This window comes from Lycium ferocissimum, chromosome 2 (genome assembly GCF_029784015.1).
Source record: "Lycium ferocissimum isolate CSIRO_LF1 chromosome 2, AGI_CSIRO_Lferr_CH_V1, whole genome shotgun sequence".
Classification (NCBI taxonomy): Eukaryota; Viridiplantae; Streptophyta; class Magnoliopsida; order Solanales; family Solanaceae; genus Lycium; species Lycium ferocissimum.
In genome coordinates, this window is record NC_081343.1 from 54,431,262 (window position 1) to 54,450,230 (window position 18,969).

Sequence of the window (18,969 nt, forward strand, 5' to 3'; positions counted from 1 at the left end):
CTACATAAAAGAGATTTTATTTACTCACATAAATGTTAATTTATCTACTTCTCTCATATATATATGGTGAAAATCATTTGCATCCCCCAACTATACATTAAAAATAAAACTTCCCCTCAACTTTAAACAATGAACATAATCTCTTCTTTATCCTAATTGACTTTTTAAAATGCCTATTAAGGTTACTGTAGATAGTAGTCACGTTGACATATCGGTTACAATAGCTGACATGTTGCTTGATGTCGTGTGGAATATAACATTTGTAGTTCTGTTGCTTGACCCTATTGAAATAATACTATTTTATCTCATTTGACATCTTATAATGTTTTTTTAGGTAAACTCATCTGGAATGGAATAAGTAATGAAATTTTTTAGCACTAAGTCGGCGTATGAGATAGCATGTATTGATAATTATGCTAGTCCAAACGAGAAGAGTTGGATGGGTATCACATTCCTGAAAAGCTTAAAAATTTAGATAGCTTGTAAAGACATAATCGACTTATGTCAAATGTGCTTTCATTCACCCCAAAACTAATTGAGTTGCCAAATTGCGAATAATTGTGTAGAAGTGGAAGACCCAAAGCATATGGTAGTCCACTATCAAAATGGATATGAAATAAGTTTATGTCATTGAATGAGATTAAATTTTTGAATGAGAAGACAATACTGGAATGACTAGAGGAGATCATAAACAATTTGGGGTAACAATTTCGGGTGATGCTTTGATAATGTTATACTTATATTTTCATTTATGTGACACATACGAAAGAGCGAAACATAAATTTTGTTGAATAAAAGTTCTTGCCTGTTGAACTTCTATGCAAGCAAGCCGAAGATTATGCTAAGGAAATTTATGAAGCATGTCCTTTGCCAATATCGATATCTAAATAAGTTAAACTATTAGGTTGGTCGCTTCTTTGTGCAGGAAAGTTGAAGCTTAATACTAATGGCAATATGAAAACGCAAACTGGAGATCTTTGCTTTTGGAGGCACTACAAGAAAGTATAGAAATGGCAAAAAATTTAATATTTGGCAACAACTTAGTTTTAATGTTGCCAAAGAACTTTTTTGTTGCCAAAGAATTTAATTTTGTTGTCATAGCATTGATTATTGTTGCAAAAAGTACTTTTGATAATAAATAAAAAATAAAAAAAATTGGTGCACATTGTTGCAATAACAGCCGTTGGGAAAGGTCTATGCAACAAAAAAAAAAAAGTTGTCAAAAGTACTTTTTACAACAATAATCAATATATGACAACAAAAATAATTGTGTTGCCAAATATATTTTTTCTTGTAGTGAGGGTTCTTTAGGGATGACTGAGAACAATGGATGTCGGGGGGTATTCAGATACTATAACAAATCTCATTACAAAGCTATGAGCATCAGATAAGGTCTGAAATTATCAAAAGAAAAAGATTACAAACAATTAGAAGTAAAGACAAACTGCTTACCTGCTGCTGGCAAATTAATCAAAGAGGAGGACATACAATGTCATCCTACATCCTCCTCTTAGGACAATTATTGAAGATTGTCGTTATTTGTTGGAAGTGAGCAAAGCCACTATCATATACATTTGGAGAGAGACGAATAAATGCACATATTTTTTGGGTCAACAAACACAAACATGAAGAGAATTTATTACTTTGGGAATATACATTTAAGAAAATGAAATTTATTTTACCACCAGATTTAAGACATATAGCTTATGAAAATATTAAGAAGTTTATTTAATTTACCATTGTACCAAAAAATAATAGGTCAAGACATGACATTATTGAAAAATAAATATTGGAGCAGCTTATTTTTTATTTTTTATTTTTTTGGGGTAGAACGGCAGCTTAGTGCTATTAGTATTGGAAATTACTCTAATTTATGCTTGCTGCAATCCAAATTCCTTGGCAGTAATGGGTGCTCGAGCACCACAAATTAACACATGGGCCCGACCTTGGTCACAGGAAAAGTTAGATGAAACGGATTAAAAGAAAAGTATGCCTTGGACAACTATTTAGTAGATGATCATCTTTTATTTTACCTTGCAATTTATGAACCTAAAATTTTGTTAGTTATTAGAAATGTCAGAGGATAGCCTAATGTGTGTTGTAAGTTTGAGAGATATATGAACAAATATTATATTAGATTTGTGTTTAATGGAGGGTTGAGTTAAATGAATTGAATGAGTTAAGCAATTTTTTTTAAAAATAGAATATTATGTGACATGATGTGTCAACTAGAATCGAAGAAGGATTTTATGTGTTTTAGCATATCTTGAGTACGGCAAAGGCTCAAATATGCCCCTAACGTTTGCCAAATTGTACACATTTGCCCGTCGTTAAAAGATTGGTGCAAAGATGCCCTTAACATTTTTTTTTTTTTTTGGCCATACATGCCCTGAGTTAACGGAAAATATTTGAGGGCATATTTGTTCAGTTTCGCATAGTATAAGGGTATATTTGATCCATTGAAATTCCTGAATATTATAGCACAAATAGTTCTCAGATTTTTTTTGTAGTGCACTTTATGCTAGCCAATGATTTATTGCAACTGCATTTTGAAACTCCACACTTATCGTACAACCCCTCACTTTTCTCTCTTATTCTTTCACTTGTTTATGAAATGTCGGAAGCTTCGAGTTCTTCAAATAGCTGTGGAAGGGTTTGTGGATGTGGAGTTGTGGAAGGGTTTGTGGACGTGGAGTTACTGCACTCCATCTCACTTATGGACTTCAAATAATTCTACTAAATTTCGGTTATGCGTGAAATTCGCGAAAGGGCCAAACCACATTGAATGTTATGTAAGAAACCGTATAAATACTTAAAATGTGATACTCTTTCTATTATTATTATTATCAAAATGTTGAGCACTGTGGGAGACATTTTTTCATGTGTCATAAGTCTAATGTAAGTAATATTCTTTTTTATGTTTATGTTTTATTGCTGCAATTGTTGCATCCATTATCGTGTAGATATTGGGACTGAGCAGACGAAAAATATCTAGAAAGAACTGTCTAGATCATCAACAAATTGAAAAATAAAAATGGTATTATCATTAGTAAAAAAAATCTTTTGAAAAGGGGAAATGGTGCTCTTGTTTGTGAAAAACAGTCTTTAAAAGATCGTTGTAATTGCATCTGCTCTTTTAGTTGTATAAGTTTATTGTAATGGTGGATGGATTGTAATTACAAATGTTTTTTTATGTTTTGGAATGTGATGATATTTTGTGCCATAATATTCAGGAATTTCAATATATCAAATATGCCCCTATACTATGCGAAACTGAACAAATATGCCCTCTAATATTTTTTGTTAACTCAAGGGCATGTATGGCAAAAAAAAAAATGTTAGGGGCATCTTTGCATCAACCTTTTAACGATGGGTAAATGTGTATAATTTCACCAACATTAAAGGCATATTTGAGCCTTTGCTGTCTTGAGTATAATAGTGATAGTTTGGATGATAATCTAATCCTAGTTATATTAAAAGACAATTCTAAATACCTTCTAGAAATTTACTCCCTGTTGTTGCCGCTCTAGGCAACGTGATAGATACCAAAAAAAAAAAAAAAAAAAAAAAAAACTGAAAAAGGACAAATAGTATATATAAATGTTTAATTGAAAAAGAGTGGATAGTCTCGATTGCCTTGAACCGCAATCCAGCTGCCATTGTCAGCCCATAGGTTCCCTATAAGGCTGTAACGATGTTTCTATTCTCCAAATTATTGCCATAACACAACTCTGATTCTTTAAGCTCCCACTGGGGGCAGACAGACTTAACAGACCCCCAAATTATCACTCTTCTTCTTCTTCTAATGGGTCTTCCTGAAGTCGTCGATGTTGCTCGCAATTATGCCGTCATGGTTAGAATTCAAGGCCCTGTAAGTCCCTTTTCCAATCCAAAATTCATATAATTTTATCTTATTTTACTGTTTGGTTTTGAATTTTCTTTTATTGTTCTTCAAGGACCCAAAAGGCCTGAAGATGCGAAAACATGCTTTTCACCTCTACAAGTGAGTAAATTTTGCATTGATGTATTTGTATTACAGAGTTAAATGATCAAAAACATACCTGAACTATAGCTATTTCGCGGGTTTCACACCCTAACTATCAGTTGTTACCTTTTCTACTAGGAAAACGGAACAACTAATAGTTGATGTGTGCTCTAACACATACACGGTGATACGAAAAGGGAACATGTGAAAGTTGGGGTGTGAAACACGCGAAAAAGCGATAGTTCAGGGGCGTTTTTGACCATTATCTCTTGTTTATATTTATGTACTGAAGTGGACGTTGTTAAATTGGGTGTGATTTTTTGGGTAGTTCTGGGAAGACGACACTATCAGCATCTGGGATGCTTTTGCCCAGTTCCTTTGTTAATGCTTCGGTGTCTAAGCAGATTCTGGGTGAAAACAAGTTGCAGTCTATTGGAGGTCACTTTTTGGTTTTAACTGTTGCTTCTGTTATTGAGCCATTTGTCATACAACAGGATAGAGGGAGCATATCAAAGGTTGGATTTTTAATCTTCTTTCATTGATAAGTACTCCTCAGACTCATTTTATATGATGATCTTTGATTGGAGAAGCAATTTAATAAAGAAAGAACCATATATGTATACTATATTAGAGGTCATCTACTTGTCCTTAACATGACATGTCAATTCCTAAAAGAGCATGTAGATAGGTAATTGTTGAATGGTTGAAAATGGAAAGGGTCTGAATTGTAAAATGGAACATCAGGAGTATTCTCCTTTTCCCGAGGGGCCTTTGCAAAAGATTTTCCTGGTGTTTTTTCATAATTTTTTTTGTTTTACCATCTTGCAGGATAAGCCCAAGCTGATTCCTGGTGCTCAAATTGATATACTGCGGGAGGTATTAATATGAGCCTACCACGAAAAGAAATCTGTAGTATAAGTTCTGATAGGTTCGTTGATCTTAAGTTGATATTGGATGTCCTTGCCCATGATTCACAGGGAGAAAATAGATTGCAGAATGATCTCAAAGTGACTAACAAGGACGGTTTGAATTGGCTACCTGCGGAACTCCTAAGAGTGGTACGACATTGAGAAGGATTTTGTAATCTGAATGATGATTATCATAAAACCCGTTATTTTATCTTATGTATGGCTTTTATTTGGATTATTGAATGGATAAGTTGCTCTCGTTTTGATGCATGCATATATATTCTAATCTGATGTCATTTGGTATTTTGTGCCAGTGAACTTGCCTTGTCTGTGGTAATGACAAAGTTAATACTCCCTTCATTTCATATTATGTGGCGGTATTTGACTAGGTATTGAGTAAAAAAAAAAAAAAAAAAAAAAAAAAAGAGAGAGAGAGAAGATTTTGACACATACCAAAAGTACCTGTAGAAGTGGTGGTCTTAAACATATCATGACATTTCTATGACTATAAGAGCATATGCCATCAAGGGTAAAATGGGATGTCTAATGTTAAAGAGTTTTCAAATATGGAACGGTTCATTCTTTTTGGAATAAACTAAAAATGAAAAGTGTTGTATAAAATAGAATTGAGGGAGTACCTAGTTTTGAACCACTTAATCCTAATTTTTGCCATGGGTTCACTGATCACTTTTATAGCTGGTGTTTTTCGTTGTCACTATGTTATTATTGATGAAACATGAAAAGGCGTTTGATACTGTCTGTATGGTGTTCTCGCTGAAGGTTGACATCCCTGTGTCATCTGCTGCTGTCCAATCCCTAATTGAAGGTTCTTCTAGTTCAATTGAACATGGGTGGGAGGTTGGTTGGTCCCTAGCTGCCTATGGAAATGCCCATCAATCATTTACTAACACTAAGCGCAGACAGGTATGTTGTTTCCCTTGTTTGTCACTTGCACACAGTAATTGTGTAACCATAAAAATCTCTGCACCTTTATGTATAAATGAGTAAATATGTAACTATAATCTTTATACCTTTATCTATAGATGATTAGTACAACCAAATCATTAGATGTGGTAGAGCCACTCACCGGGCCTTGTCAATACTTCAAACCATTATCTAGGTGTGTTATTAATGAATCTGATTTGTGTAATGAAAGTTATCTGCATACTTGATCTGTCTGGAATATAGGTAGAGTAAGCTAAAATTTGGTTTCGTAGAATGTAGTTTGTGTGCGCTCTTAGATATCTAATGACATATTCTTGGCGATGCTCGTTTTCCACCTGCAACTGAGCTCCAAGCAGACTCTTACCATGTTGAAGGAGGTGATTTTTTCATTAATGCATAACATAGTCATAAATAGGATTAACATGACAATACCTTTTTTTTTTTGGGGTCAAATAATAGGATTAAAATGATAATACTTTCAAAAAAAAAAAATGATAATACTTTCATTCAAAGATGAAAGTTTAATGTCGATCAGACCATGATAAGCTAAATTCTCTTGCAGGCATATTTTGATTGGCTGCTATAGATCCTTTGTCATTTTTCATGAGTTAATTTCTGCTATGATCATACTTTATGGTTCAAAATTCAAAAATACCTCATAAGATAACTAGTTATATCAACACATAGCAATTTTTTTTTCATTCTTAAATACTAAATAAATCATGAACCTATTTCTTTCGAGCAGTATCAGAAATTCCATTATACTTTTTGTCCTACGTCTAAAATCATGACCACCTTAGGAGTTGTGTCTTCTCTTTTCTCTTTCCTGGCATAACGCAGTATGGCTTTGAACTAATCTGTGCTGCACACCGCTTACTTCTTCAAGTTGCAGAACATGGCTTCCTCCATATATTTAGCATTAGCTGCATTGTCGATTGTGTTTCTTCTGAATAGAACCCTTTAGATGTTCTACTACCTCTTCAGGCTCTTCTCATAAAAGACTGAAAGAAATTCATGTAACGAGTTCCTTATTTCATGCTCCGATAGACTGATATGAATTGTTTCATGTCTACTCATGCCAAAATTGTTTCCGCCTTATCATCATGGAGTGTATCACCCACCTATTTACAATTGAAAGTTATAATGGTCTGGTATCGCCTCCCAATATCTGGATACAAGGTAGTCCACTTCCTATAACATGGGGGCATTTTTCCAAACATAAATTTTACATTTGGAACTCTAATTCAGTAAGCTACTCTGGTCACATTTATTTTTTGTATAAGCATTCAACAGTGTTGTTGGAAAGGAGCTCAATTGAGTCTCCGGATATCAAGTGCAAAATGGCATGAGAAATGGAATTCTCTTCCACGAGTCTTTTGACTGTCCTTCTTAATCTAGCACTACCTTCAGGATGGTCTAAACAATATTTGCACTGAATATTCTAGTCTTTTTTTTGTTTTCTTTTGGATAAAGACACTTAATGTTCTAGTCTTTATAGGCAAAGGTCTATCAAGATTCTTGTCTCAAAGGACCTTCTAGCTTGTTTGGCCAAGCTACCAAAATCTGCTTATTTTGAAAAGTGCTTTTGCAAACAGGTTTGTGTTTGGTTAATCAATTTGAAAATCACTTTTGCAGTGAGTTGTGTTTGGCCAAGTTCCAAAAGTGCTTTTGGGGGGGCAAAATCTACTTTTTTTTTTTAGCTTTTGAAGAACAACTTTTGCTATTACTGAAAAACACTTATTTCTTTCCTAAAAGCTTGGCCAAACAACTCAACTCTTTAAATAAGGACCTTCTAAAAAAATAAACACTTTTGGCTTCTCAGAAGCTTTGCAAACAAGCTATTAAAACTGATTTTGTAGATTGATTATCGTGTAACAGGAACTCTCAACTGATAATTTCAGGTTGAGCAAATTTCCTTCCCAAGTCAAACTCCAATGGTGGAGGCGCAGTCCAGCCTTCCCAGTGTGATAGGAACATCGACTACAAGAATTGCTCTTCTCAGAGTTCCCTCAAATCCATATGAGGTCTCAGGCTTTTACTGCACTAAGTGGCATCAAACTTGTGAATGAAGCATGGCATTGCATTTGGCTGAATGAGCTTGCTTTTTTGCTGGTAATTTTTGAAAGCTCCATTTAGTAGGTTTTTGATGATAATGACTGGCATAGGTATTTCCTTTCAGGACCTGCCTACATTAAAAGTCTCCCCCTGGAGTAGGAGAGGCGATCTTCTTCTGGCTATGGGTTCTCCTTTTGGCATCTTGTCTCCCAGCCACTTTTCCAATAGGTAGTTGCTTTGGTATTGTTTCTACTATATGTTGTAATTACAACTTTTGTAATATTTCCATCCTCGGTTTTCAGCATCACAATGTATGATAACTGAATTTTCATGCTGTGCATCTTTAATCGACTCTTAAAATCAAAGCACTGGTGTGTTTCTTGTTGCTAGTGCTAAAAATGTTTAGCTCATCTTTCCTTGAGTAACCTGTACCTGTTGCAGTCTCGAGGGTCTGGATCTTTCTGGACTTGATAGACATGTTGTTGGATGATTATTTGTCTGCCAAGTTCTGATCATGCTAAGGATTAGTTTCCCCTTTGTTCTTGTTACATCTCCTTGTGTAAGCTCTAATTTGGTCTTTTTGTTGCTATACAGCATATCAGTTGGATCCGTTGCAAACAGCTACCCACCTAGTGCGCTGAATAAAGCTCTGTTGATTGCTGACATCCGTTGTCTCCCTGGTTTGAGCTTTTACCTTGCAGTTTTAGTTAATTAATCCTTTCCATTTTTGGGTACTTTTATTAGGTACGGTGCTTTATGTTTCAGGAATGGAAGGAAGCCCAGTGTTAGGGGAACATGCAGAGCTTATCGGTGTTCTGTCTCGGCCACTCAGACAAAGGGCTACTGCTGCTGAAATTCAGGCAAACATTTAATACTGAGCTCTATATTCTTGCTGAGCTCTATCTTCACTTATACTGCCTTAATTTGATATTGAAGCATTGGGTGGCAGATGGTGATTCCATGGGAAGCTATTACATCTGCTTGTGGTAGCCTGCTTCAAGAAGAGCCAAAAACTAGGAGAGAGATCCATCTTAATAATGCAAACTTAGTCAGTGTTGAAAAGGAGTCACCCTCCAATACTATTCAGGATGGACCCACCAATGATACTCAAGAGCATCTCCTAACAGGTCCTGTTCCCCCATCCTTGATTGAGAAGGCAATGGCATCTATCTGTCTTATCACTGTTGATGATGGAGCTTGGGCTTCTGGAGTTTTGCTCAACAAGCAGGGTCTTCTTCTTACGAACGCTCATCTTCTAGAGCCGTGGAGATTTGGGAAAACATCTGTAAACGGTTCTGGATATAACACCAAATCTGATGTAGTTTTCACACCGTCTAATCATCAGCATCCAGGAGATGAGAAATTTGACATTCACCATAGGAATAAACATTTGTTTCAAAAGGAACTAAAAACTCCAATGTTCTTTGTTGACAATGAGCGAGGTAGCTTTAGAGTTAACTTGGCAAACACAAGCAGTAGGACCATTCGTGTTCGCTTGGATTTTATGGATCCTTGGGTATGGACAAATGCAAAGGTAGTTCATGTCTCCAGAGGACCTCTGGATGTTGCACTACTACAACTTCAGCTAGTTCCAGATGAGCTCTGTCCCATTACTGTGGACTTCACGTGCCCGTCCCCTGGATCAAAAGCATACATTCTTGGACATGGGCTATTTGGACCACGATGTGGTAAATCTTGCTTACCTAGCTGTGGCTGGATATGTTCTTGTCTAAATAAATTTTGGGCCGTTACTTTTATTTGGACACACGCGGCATGGCAATCTGAAATTTTAGAATGATCAACAAAGACTTTGTTCATCTTGGATTTCTCTCTCCACCTCTCTCTTCTCTTGTGTTAAAAATTTGTCCGGGAGTGTCGTTATAATCAATTGCAGGATTGGGTCATAATATATCAGTTTCACACTCTTGCTACTGCTGAGATGCATGATGTTTCTCCTCTCGAAATGATGATCATTTGATGACTGATTGAGTAGTTATGAGGTGGTAGCTGTCGTTAAGAAATTTGTGATGAAGCTTCGACAAGGGGATCGTTATGTGTCCTTTAATGGAGAAATAGTAATCAGTTAAGAGGGCTCAAAACTGGTTAATCATTTAGTTAAAGACAAGGGTTCTTCGGGATTGTTTACTGATACTTATTTTAATTTGTAGTCCAGGTTACTGGTCAATGAAGTGGGTTGAAAACCATGAGGTCTCAGGTTCAAATCCATACTAGGTGATTTCTTCCCATCTGTCCAAGCCTTGGTGGACAGAGAAACCCGGTACTTGTGCTGGTGGGAGGTAGCAGGTACCCCGTGGAATTAGGCAAGGTGCACGCAAGCTGCCCGGACACCGCTGTTATTAAAAAAATTTGGACATGTCAGATGAAAAAATAGGAAGGCTGTTTTGGGGCTCAAACAGGGCTAGTAGAACAAGGAGAGAGGTATAAGACATAGAAAGGTGTTTTTCTATCTTGGGTTTATAAAAGCCATAGGCACTAAGTCAGACCATCCAGAAGAATGGTCATATACACAGTGCTTACAAATTGGAACTGGGGAATTAAATCCGAGTGTTGAAGTCACTTATCCGAAAAAAGGGGAAAATTCTTGAGTGTTAAGTTATTGTTAATTTTCTAATGTGAAAGCAAGTAAAAATTGAATGGCTTTAAAGAATGGAGTTTTGAAGTAGGAAATGTCTGCTAAACTCACTTACTCGAGTCAAGCTGGGGCTCAAGGATATTTTAGTCCTAGCCAGGTTGTTTGTTATAAATGCTGCTCTTGTTTATTGAAACTAGTGTGTTCCATCTTTTCTTCATAAGGTTAACTTGTCTGTTACATAGAATTTGCTGAACCTTATTTTCTGAAATTGACTATCTTTGTGTGTGTGTGTGTGTGATGGTGACATGAGTTGAGAGCTTAAATGGACTAGTGAGGATTCATATAGCGACCCCAACTTGTTTGGCACTGAGGCATAGTAGTTGTTTTTTTGACCATCTTTGTGCACCAAATAGTACTAAATCATGTTGCCCGGAGGTTAAATTGCTTTTCTTGTAAATAATTTTGTTAAGCCCTTTCATTTGGAACATGATGATATGCCATATATTGTTGAGAATATGATTATTTAAATAAAGTGTGGTGCTCTCTCTAACAGGTTAAACTTTTAGATGAGATGATCACACACTTCAACATATATGTATTTCATATGAAATATGGACTTTCTTTTGTTGTTTTTTGTAATTTATCTTTCTTTTTCCTATAATATAGACTTCCTTCCATCTGCTTGTGTGGGTGCAATAGCTAAAGTAGTTGAAGCAAATAGGCCTCTGCTCGATCAATCATGTTTAGGAGGACATTTTCCGGCAATGCTTGAAACAACGGCTGCTGTACACCCTGGTGGTAGCGGTGGGGCTGTTGTTAATTCAGAAGGACACATGATTGCCCTTGTAACAAGGTAACTGACTTTTGGATGACTACTGAGGATGCTTATAAATTGTGGATATTTCTTTTCCAGCTTATGTACATTTTACTTGTGATTGTTCTTGAAGTTCAATATAATGATATTGTGGTTCACAGCATCCTGGAGTACTTTGAAAAGTCCTTGAAGAAAAATATTCCTGTTTGTATGTTAACTGTACTTACCCAAAAAATGTATATTAATTGTATGATTGGCACACAACGGTGTCCAATTTAAGTGATCTGATATTGGAAGGTTGTTTAGTCCTCTCATTTATGTTAATCTTCCCATGTCATGGTCTTTCAATACTTTTCACCATCCGTTGAAGTATTGAAGTATTTCATGTTGAAACTTCATGTCTTCATAGTTTTATTTTTGATGCAGTAATGCTAGACATGGTGGAGGGACAGTCATTCCCCATTTGAACTTCAGCATTCCATGTGGAGCTTTAAAGCCCATCTTCAAGTTTGCTAAAGGTAATTTATTCGACTGTTCCTGAATCTTGATACTTCCATTCTCAGATAACGGACATAGCTGTTCACAGTATGAAGAACCAAAGCAGTAACTTTTGATCCTTAATGCTCTTAATAAGTTTTGCAACTTAATCTCGAGATATCTGTTCTGCGATTTGTTTTCTGGATATGCTTGATAGGCACAATACCAATGTCTGATATTTACTGTGTTTTTCTGGCAGATATGCAGGATCTATCACCCTTAGAATATCTTGACAAACCAGATGAACAGCTATCTTCTGTGTGGGCATTAACTCCACCTTTATCTTCTAAGCAAAGTCCCTCTCTGCTTCATCTACCAATGCTTCCTCGAGGAGATAGTAACGATGATGCAAAGGGTTCTAAGTTTGCAAAGTTTATAGCTGACCAGGAGGCCATGCTAAAGAGTGCAACTCAGCTTGGCAAGGTTGAACGTCTTTCTAATAAACTCGTGCAAAGTAAGTTATGACAGTGTACCATTAGTCTCACAAACAAGTCAGACATAGCAACGAGGCACGGCTGTGCTGATGCCTCAACGACCACGACAACAAAGATTCACCAAAGAGACTGAGTCATGTGTGTATCATAGAAGCGTCATCCAAAGATGGATTATATACCATGATTGGTTGTTGTTACAAATGTTGGTTGCCTGAATGTGCAACCTGGGGTGAAGAGGTAAAAGACACGAGCTTGTGATGAATAATTGTAATAGATTATAGCCCGACTTGTATAATAAACGTCAATGCGTATGATGTTGATGATTTATTCTTTTTTTGTAATTTTTTTTTGGTGAAGGGGTGTATTTGCAATGGTTACGAGATGGAGTCTTCTATAGCTGCTCGTCTTTGAGGAGTGGTTGGACATTGTTTTCCACAAGAAATTAACGCAATTTGGGATACAAGAGTACTTTCTGATAACTAAACTAGTCAAACATAAATAGAATTAAAGACATAGATATTCCATTAGGTATTAAAGATTCAAATAGTTTTTACTGGAAATGTGTAATATCACTGTCAAAATGTTCTTTTGACTCCTTTTTTTTTTTTTCCTCCGTTTTTGACTCCTTTTTCAAGTCAGGCTAAAACTCTCATAACATATAATGCTAGGAACTGCAAGCTTCTATTTATAGAATGTCGTTTAAAGAATTGGGTTGTTGGACAATGTGAAAAAGATACCACAAGTCCACAATGGCATGTTTAATTTGCTAGAAGGATCAAACCTCTCGCTAATAGCAGCATTTGTCCGAAAATTTTATGGCCGCTATAATTTGTATACTAACTTTTAATGTTTAGATCTCATTTAGATGCTATATATAAAAGTACACAAATAATTATTTTTCTATACTTTTATGTTATAAACGGAGCAATATAGAATCTCAATTGATTTTCATATCTCATTAATTAAAAATTAAAAACACTAAATAATTACTAATAAATTTATAACTAGTTGTACCATACCGATAAAGAATTAAAATCTAAGGAACATATGCAGTTAGAATTAATTGAGAATCTAAATATTTCAAGTTTAACGTAAGAATTCTGCAATTGTAGGTTTTTACGTAGATTCCAGTCTCTCAGTGATAATATAACGCTTGAAATGACGAACAATTTTGTCCAAACTTTCAGCAAAAGGGAATTCAATAACTTTCCCTTAAAGGATGTCTAAGAGTTTAACAGTTGATTTCTATCTCCCCCAAGTAGCAGTATGTTGAGGCTCTTAATCAACACTTTCGTTGTCATCTTCTGCATTGTTATCTCTTAAAATTTACTAGTATGTACATGACATTAATGATGATTACCATAAATATTTTAATATTTTATTTTTATACATAATGTATTTCTTATAAAATATTATTACACAATATTTGAGTGTGACTGTTATAGAGAGGGTAATTTTACCTAAAATGTATCGCTATAATGAATGTCATTGTTGTTATAGAGAAATAAAATATAACATGAAAAATTAGTTTCAGAGAAAATCAGACAGCTATAATAAAATACTGTTATAACGAATGACCATTAAAGAGAGGTTTGACTGTACTGCTATAGTTGAATATTTCACATAAAACAAAGTTGGAAACAAAAAATGTAACCAACCTATTTCTGAATCAAATAACGTCTCATTATTAATTAACATTACAAATTAACAACTAAACTAACTATGCTCTATTCCAGGGATCAGTGTCTAAATCCTCACTATTCATATTGCTCCGTTTAAGCTTACCGCGGTTTAATATTATTGAAAATTACTTTCTTTAGTATTAGTGATTCTTAAAATGTCCTAACATAAAACTTAATCGCAAGTAATTGTTAATTGCGTATACGCCTGCTGGAGCCAGAATTAATTCCAAGAGATTGAAATAGAAAAGGTTTCGTCCGTAATAAATGAAAGAAAATAAACATAAAATTTAATTTACATAATTTTGCGATTAATGTTCTTTCTAGTTCATGTAGATTTAAGAGAAGTAACAATTGATTGAGTTGGAAATGGAGGCGTATAAGGACTATGTAGCAGGTCTTATGGCCGGAATTGCAACTGTCATTACTGGTCACCCTTTTGATACCGTCAAGGTGCAATCTTCAACCCCACCACTATTTTTTTCGATGCTGCTTCTACTTTTTAATTGAAAATCTGTTTCCAATTGCTGTGTAAATTTTGGCAAATTGAGAAAAAAAAAAAAAAAAACTTAAGTCTAATACTCAAAAACTATGCTATGTAATATAGGTGCACAATGTTATTCTTACTTTTACGTTTTGTAATCAAGTTGTTAATCCTTACTACCGAATATGCTTAAATTGGGTAACAAATAGGTGCTTTGTTCGTCTTTTCGTTTCTTTTTTCTAAATACGCAAGATATTTTGCTGGGAAAAGCATAGTCATCTTCTGTTTTTTAAAGCTTGATAGTTGATGATTTATGACGTAAAGCTTTGACAAGTTTTTGAGTAAAGCTTTTAGGAAAACTGATTATAGTTATGTAGGGAAGTGCACCACATAAAGCATTTGTGGTGGATGGTAGACTTCATTTATGCACTAAGAAGACATCTGTCCCAAATCAAATTTCCAACTACCTGTATCAGTTTTGTCCCAAATTTGGTGTCTGCTTTCCTAATAAGGACTGTACTGCTTTCTCTTGTACCATTCAATATTTTCCTGAAGAGGCAGTTATAAAAAGAGTATTGGACCGACTTACTTTGATAATGTAAAAAAATTCAATCTGTATTTAGAATTGACACTATTTTCACTTTTTGGACCCACTTCTTGTACGTGCGTAAATCTTCTAATCTTGTTTTACCCATATAAAATATGATACTTGAGACCGTGGGAATATCATATAGGTTATACTTGATTAGGTGTTAGCAGTGGTTGCAATTCTGTTTGTCCACCTATTGAGATGAAGTTAAGCGAATTTGACAGCTTGAACATCTATGAGTTTTGAAATATTTTAGCATGTATTTGTCAGGTGAAGCTCCAGAAGTACAACACTGAAGCAGGTGGAGTGAAGTACAAGAATGGTTTGCATTGTGCTACTAGGATATTACAGACGGAAGGAGTATTACTCTTAACTTTTTCCAATATTGCTGTCTACCATTATCTATCCTGTTTGTCCAATGTTGTTTAGCTAGGAAGTTCTGATCTCTTTATGTGGATGTTTTGCTTGTAGAACATGGGATTCAAAAGTACATGTTATATTTTTCTGTTGTCTGCAATCCAATGCCCTATGTTGGATAATCCTTTCTTTCTTGTATATATTTATGTTTGGGGAGATGAATGCATGCATTATGCACGGCTGCACGCACACACACACACACTTGCGTGCTGCAACAAAATTTCTGGTTAACAAACTCGTATGAAGAAAACCAATTTGAGGAAACATCTTCTTTGTTGGCATCGCCCAGAGGGCCTGGTGTGCTAATCTACATTTGATTTGGCAGGTTAAAGGGCTTTATCGAGGAGCTACATCTTCCTTTGTCGGCATGGCCTTTGAAAGCTCACTTTCTTTTGGCATTTATTCCCAAACAAAACGGTTTCTGCAGGTTCATTACGCTTTAATTCACATTATAATTTGCTGCTGATAAATTCTAATAGTTGCACCTTTTTATGTTGAAAATAAGCTGGTTTCACAACCAATAAACTAGCATCTGCTGTTTAGATGATTTTGCAATTACATGTTGCAGGTAATGACTATTTTTATGAACATCTGTTTTTGCTTTTAAAGGGAGAAGTAGATGGTGGTAAGCCCCAGCCTCATGCAATAGTCCCTTCAGCAGCTTTTGGAGGAGCTATTATCAGCTTCATACTATGCCCGTCAGAACTGGTGAAGGTAAGTGATGCTAGAATTCTTAGCTTCCCGCTTTACTTGGAGTACAATCTTTGTAATGTTGTTTTCCAGTGTAGGATGCAAGTTCAGGGCACTGATTTTATGGTACCGAAGTCCACTAGATTCACCGGGCCCCTTGAGTGTGCCCTCAAAACAGTTCAACAAGAAGGGGTGAGAAATTTCTTGATCAATGCCTCTTAGGCTTAATCAAGCTGTGCCTTCAAACTGACAACCTCTCCAGCTTACAGGTATGTTTCGAGGAGGCTTCGCAACCTTGCTGAGAGAATCTGTGGGCAATGCTGTCTTCTTTAGTACATATGAATATACACGATATTTCATGCATCTACAACTAAAAGGTGCTTCATCTGATTCGAACCAATTGATTGATGTTGGAGTTGGAATAATGAGTGGTGGTCTTGGTGGTATAGCAGTGAGTATTATTGGTTGAAGTTAATTCCTTATGGCTTCTGCTTACTTATTCTTTGATAAGATACTGTTTGTACTCTCAATGTGGAAGTACCATATGTAATTTCATTCGTGCTTCTGATTTTTCTTCAGTTCTGGTCTGCTGTTCTGCCAGTGGATGTAGCAAAGACGATAATTCAAACTACCCCAGAGAACAACCACCCGAGGAATCCCTTCTCGGTTCTAAAATTGGTATTTATCATAATCTCTTATACTTTGAAAGTAGAAATACTAGAGAGAATGCATGATTCAGTTCATTATGGTAGATTTACAGGAGATCTGGACTTAGAGGATGCTATACAGGTTTAGGTCCTACACTGGTAAAGAGCTTTTCCTGCTAATGCAGCAGCTATTGTCGCATGGGAGCTGTCTGCCAAGCTGTTGGGGATCAGGCGTGACCAATAATTATTTTTTGATGCTGCTTATTGTTCTGCTTGCTGCTGTTTTAAAGCTTTAGTGGCTCTTGACAAGGTTATCACATGATTCTTTTGTCATGACATTGCTGCACTACTAATACTCTGGCGCAACACTTCTGATTTCTTTTAGTGATTAATTTATTTTTATCAGTCTTTTAGTGATATTCATTTATCATCTGTAATTCTGAGATTTATGGTTCTGTCTGTGGTGTTCCTCTCTTCAAAGAATCAAACAATTAGTTTCTTAGCTAGATTTGTGGTTAGCATTGTTCAAACATGTTAACAGAAATTGGAGTGATTTTCTCAAGACTTCATTGAGATGATTAGCTGCAGATATTATTGATGTTTCCTATGGTTAGAAATTAATATCGAAGGAACTAACTGATAGCCTTATGCACAAGCGGGAACACTTGATGAAAGAAACCTGTCTGGAACAGTTGTATCTTATTAAAAGCAGTTACTACATCTTATCAGGGGGAAAACAGTTATATCTTACTCATAAAAAAGAAAGAACCGTTATGTCTTACACATTTTCAGTTATGAAAGATGGCCTTACTAATATGTAATTCTCCTTGTCATTACACTTATTATTTCTCAAAAAAGGAAGGTAATTTTCCTTCCTATTACATGCTGCATAAATTGGATATTATGAATATTCTGTGGTGGTTACAAATGTAATGCAAACTAGCATATAGGGAATTTGTTGGTCATCATCAGCCTTCCTTCTGCAAGGAAAGATCTGATATGTGGAGCTTGGTGCATGTTTTCCTCTAATTATGATCTTCCTCTGTATAAATATCTTAAGAAATGATTGGGCTTTTAAATTTAGAGGATTTAACTCCTTTCCTCAAGATTTTGCAGTCTGAATGCGGATATCCAGCTAACATGTGCCTCAATTTGAATATTAGACAATCTTGCACCAGCAAGCAGCAGCAAAGAGAATATTTAATACTTGGAGACAAAGTTTAACGTTTAGGCACTGGAAACCAATATTACACGACTCTGCAGTAATTCTTTTATGTAGGACAATTTGTTATGCACTAGAAGAACTTGGCCCTTGTGAGCTTTCAGCGTATTTTGGGCACCTTCAGGTATATCGTTCGGTAGATGTTAGGGTAGCTTGTGATACAAAGTATATGCAGGTGTGATACTTTGACACACTGTGTTTTTTTTTTTTTTGGGGCCTGGCACAAGCCATTTTACGGGCTAAATATCAATAAGGAGAACTCCAAAAGATGTCAACCTAGTTCTGAAGATATCTGGTACATGCCTTCTCCTATAATTTTCTCTGTTTTTCCATTGATGGCCAATTTGAAGTTTGTTTGTTACTGCTTTAAAAGGAATCGTGATCATTTGACATTTGTGTCTTATTGTTTAAGTTCCACTCACCTTTGTTTGGTATGTTAGCTGTCTCATTTATATTTGATGATCTACATTACATAAAAATGGTAAACTGTAATACTTTTAGCTTATAACCCCTTGTATCATACATTGATCTCAACCGAACACATTTTTTGCCAACTCAAATATAACTGAGATTAGTAAAAAGCTGAAAGATGCCTCGATTTAACAGGGCATGTATACCTATTTATCTCGTAGAATTTATGTGTACAATGCCAATCGAGATCTGTTCTGTTGCCATAAGGCAAGAAGCATCTCAAAACATAGAACCTAACAATGCCCATTGGGAGTTGTTCTGTTACCATAAGGCAAAAAGCATCTCAAAACATAAAACCTAACTTAAGTACAGGGCCCCAAGGCTTTGGTCTAGTGGGGTGGATGTGTGGGTAGGCGCACGTCTTTGAACTCTGTTGCAAACAAAAGCCTCGTATTTAAATGGAGAAAAGTACAGGGCGGACCCATTATCTACCAGTTTCGAATTGTGGGCCACTTGTCAAAAAAAGAACTTTATGGAAGTGCAGGTATTATAACTACAA

At 35.6% G+C, this 18,969-nt stretch overlaps 2 protein-coding genes across 5 annotated transcripts; both read left to right on the forward strand.

Moving 5' to 3' along the window:
- The first annotated feature begins 3,644 nt into the window (after positions 1-3,644).
- Positions 3,645-12,679, forward strand: LOC132045004 (glyoxysomal processing protease, glyoxysomal). 2 transcript variants are annotated; one of them, XM_059435540.1, is made up of 15 exons: positions 3,645-3,871; positions 3,957-4,003; positions 4,314-4,500; positions 4,814-4,861; positions 4,963-5,043; positions 5,674-5,817; positions 7,740-7,862; positions 8,018-8,121; positions 8,488-8,573; positions 8,659-8,753; positions 8,843-9,335; positions 9,366-9,581; positions 11,153-11,339; positions 11,727-11,818; positions 12,037-12,679. In XM_059435540.1, the coding sequence occupies exons 1-15, from the start codon at positions 3,806-3,808 to the stop codon at positions 12,300-12,302; spliced, it is 2,235 nt and encodes a 744-aa protein (XP_059291523.1). In that variant the 5' UTR covers positions 3,645-3,805; the 3' UTR covers positions 12,303-12,679. The 2 variants fall into 2 exon arrangements, with proteins under 2 accessions (XP_059291523.1, XP_059291521.1); XM_059435538.1 differs by having other exon boundaries at positions 8,843-9,581.
- A 1,216-nt stretch (positions 12,680-13,895) lies between these two features.
- On the forward strand, positions 13,896-17,283 carry LOC132045017 (mitochondrial arginine transporter BAC1-like). 3 transcript variants are annotated; one of them, XM_059435557.1, is made up of 8 exons: positions 13,898-14,403; positions 15,294-15,383; positions 15,766-15,867; positions 16,050-16,154; positions 16,224-16,322; positions 16,393-16,581; positions 16,710-16,808; positions 16,920-17,283. In XM_059435557.1, exons 1-8 carry the CDS (start codon positions 14,320-14,322, stop codon positions 16,923-16,925), a joined length of 774 nt encoding a protein of 257 aa, XP_059291540.1. In that variant the 5' UTR covers positions 13,898-14,319; the 3' UTR covers positions 16,926-17,283. The 3 variants fall into 3 exon arrangements, with proteins under 3 accessions (XP_059291530.1, XP_059291540.1, XP_059291536.1); XM_059435553.1 differs by having other exon boundaries at positions 13,899-14,403; positions 16,883-17,283; XM_059435547.1 differs by having other exon boundaries at positions 13,896-14,403; positions 16,050-16,322; positions 16,883-17,283.
- The last annotated feature ends 1,686 nt before the right edge of the window (positions 17,284-18,969 follow it).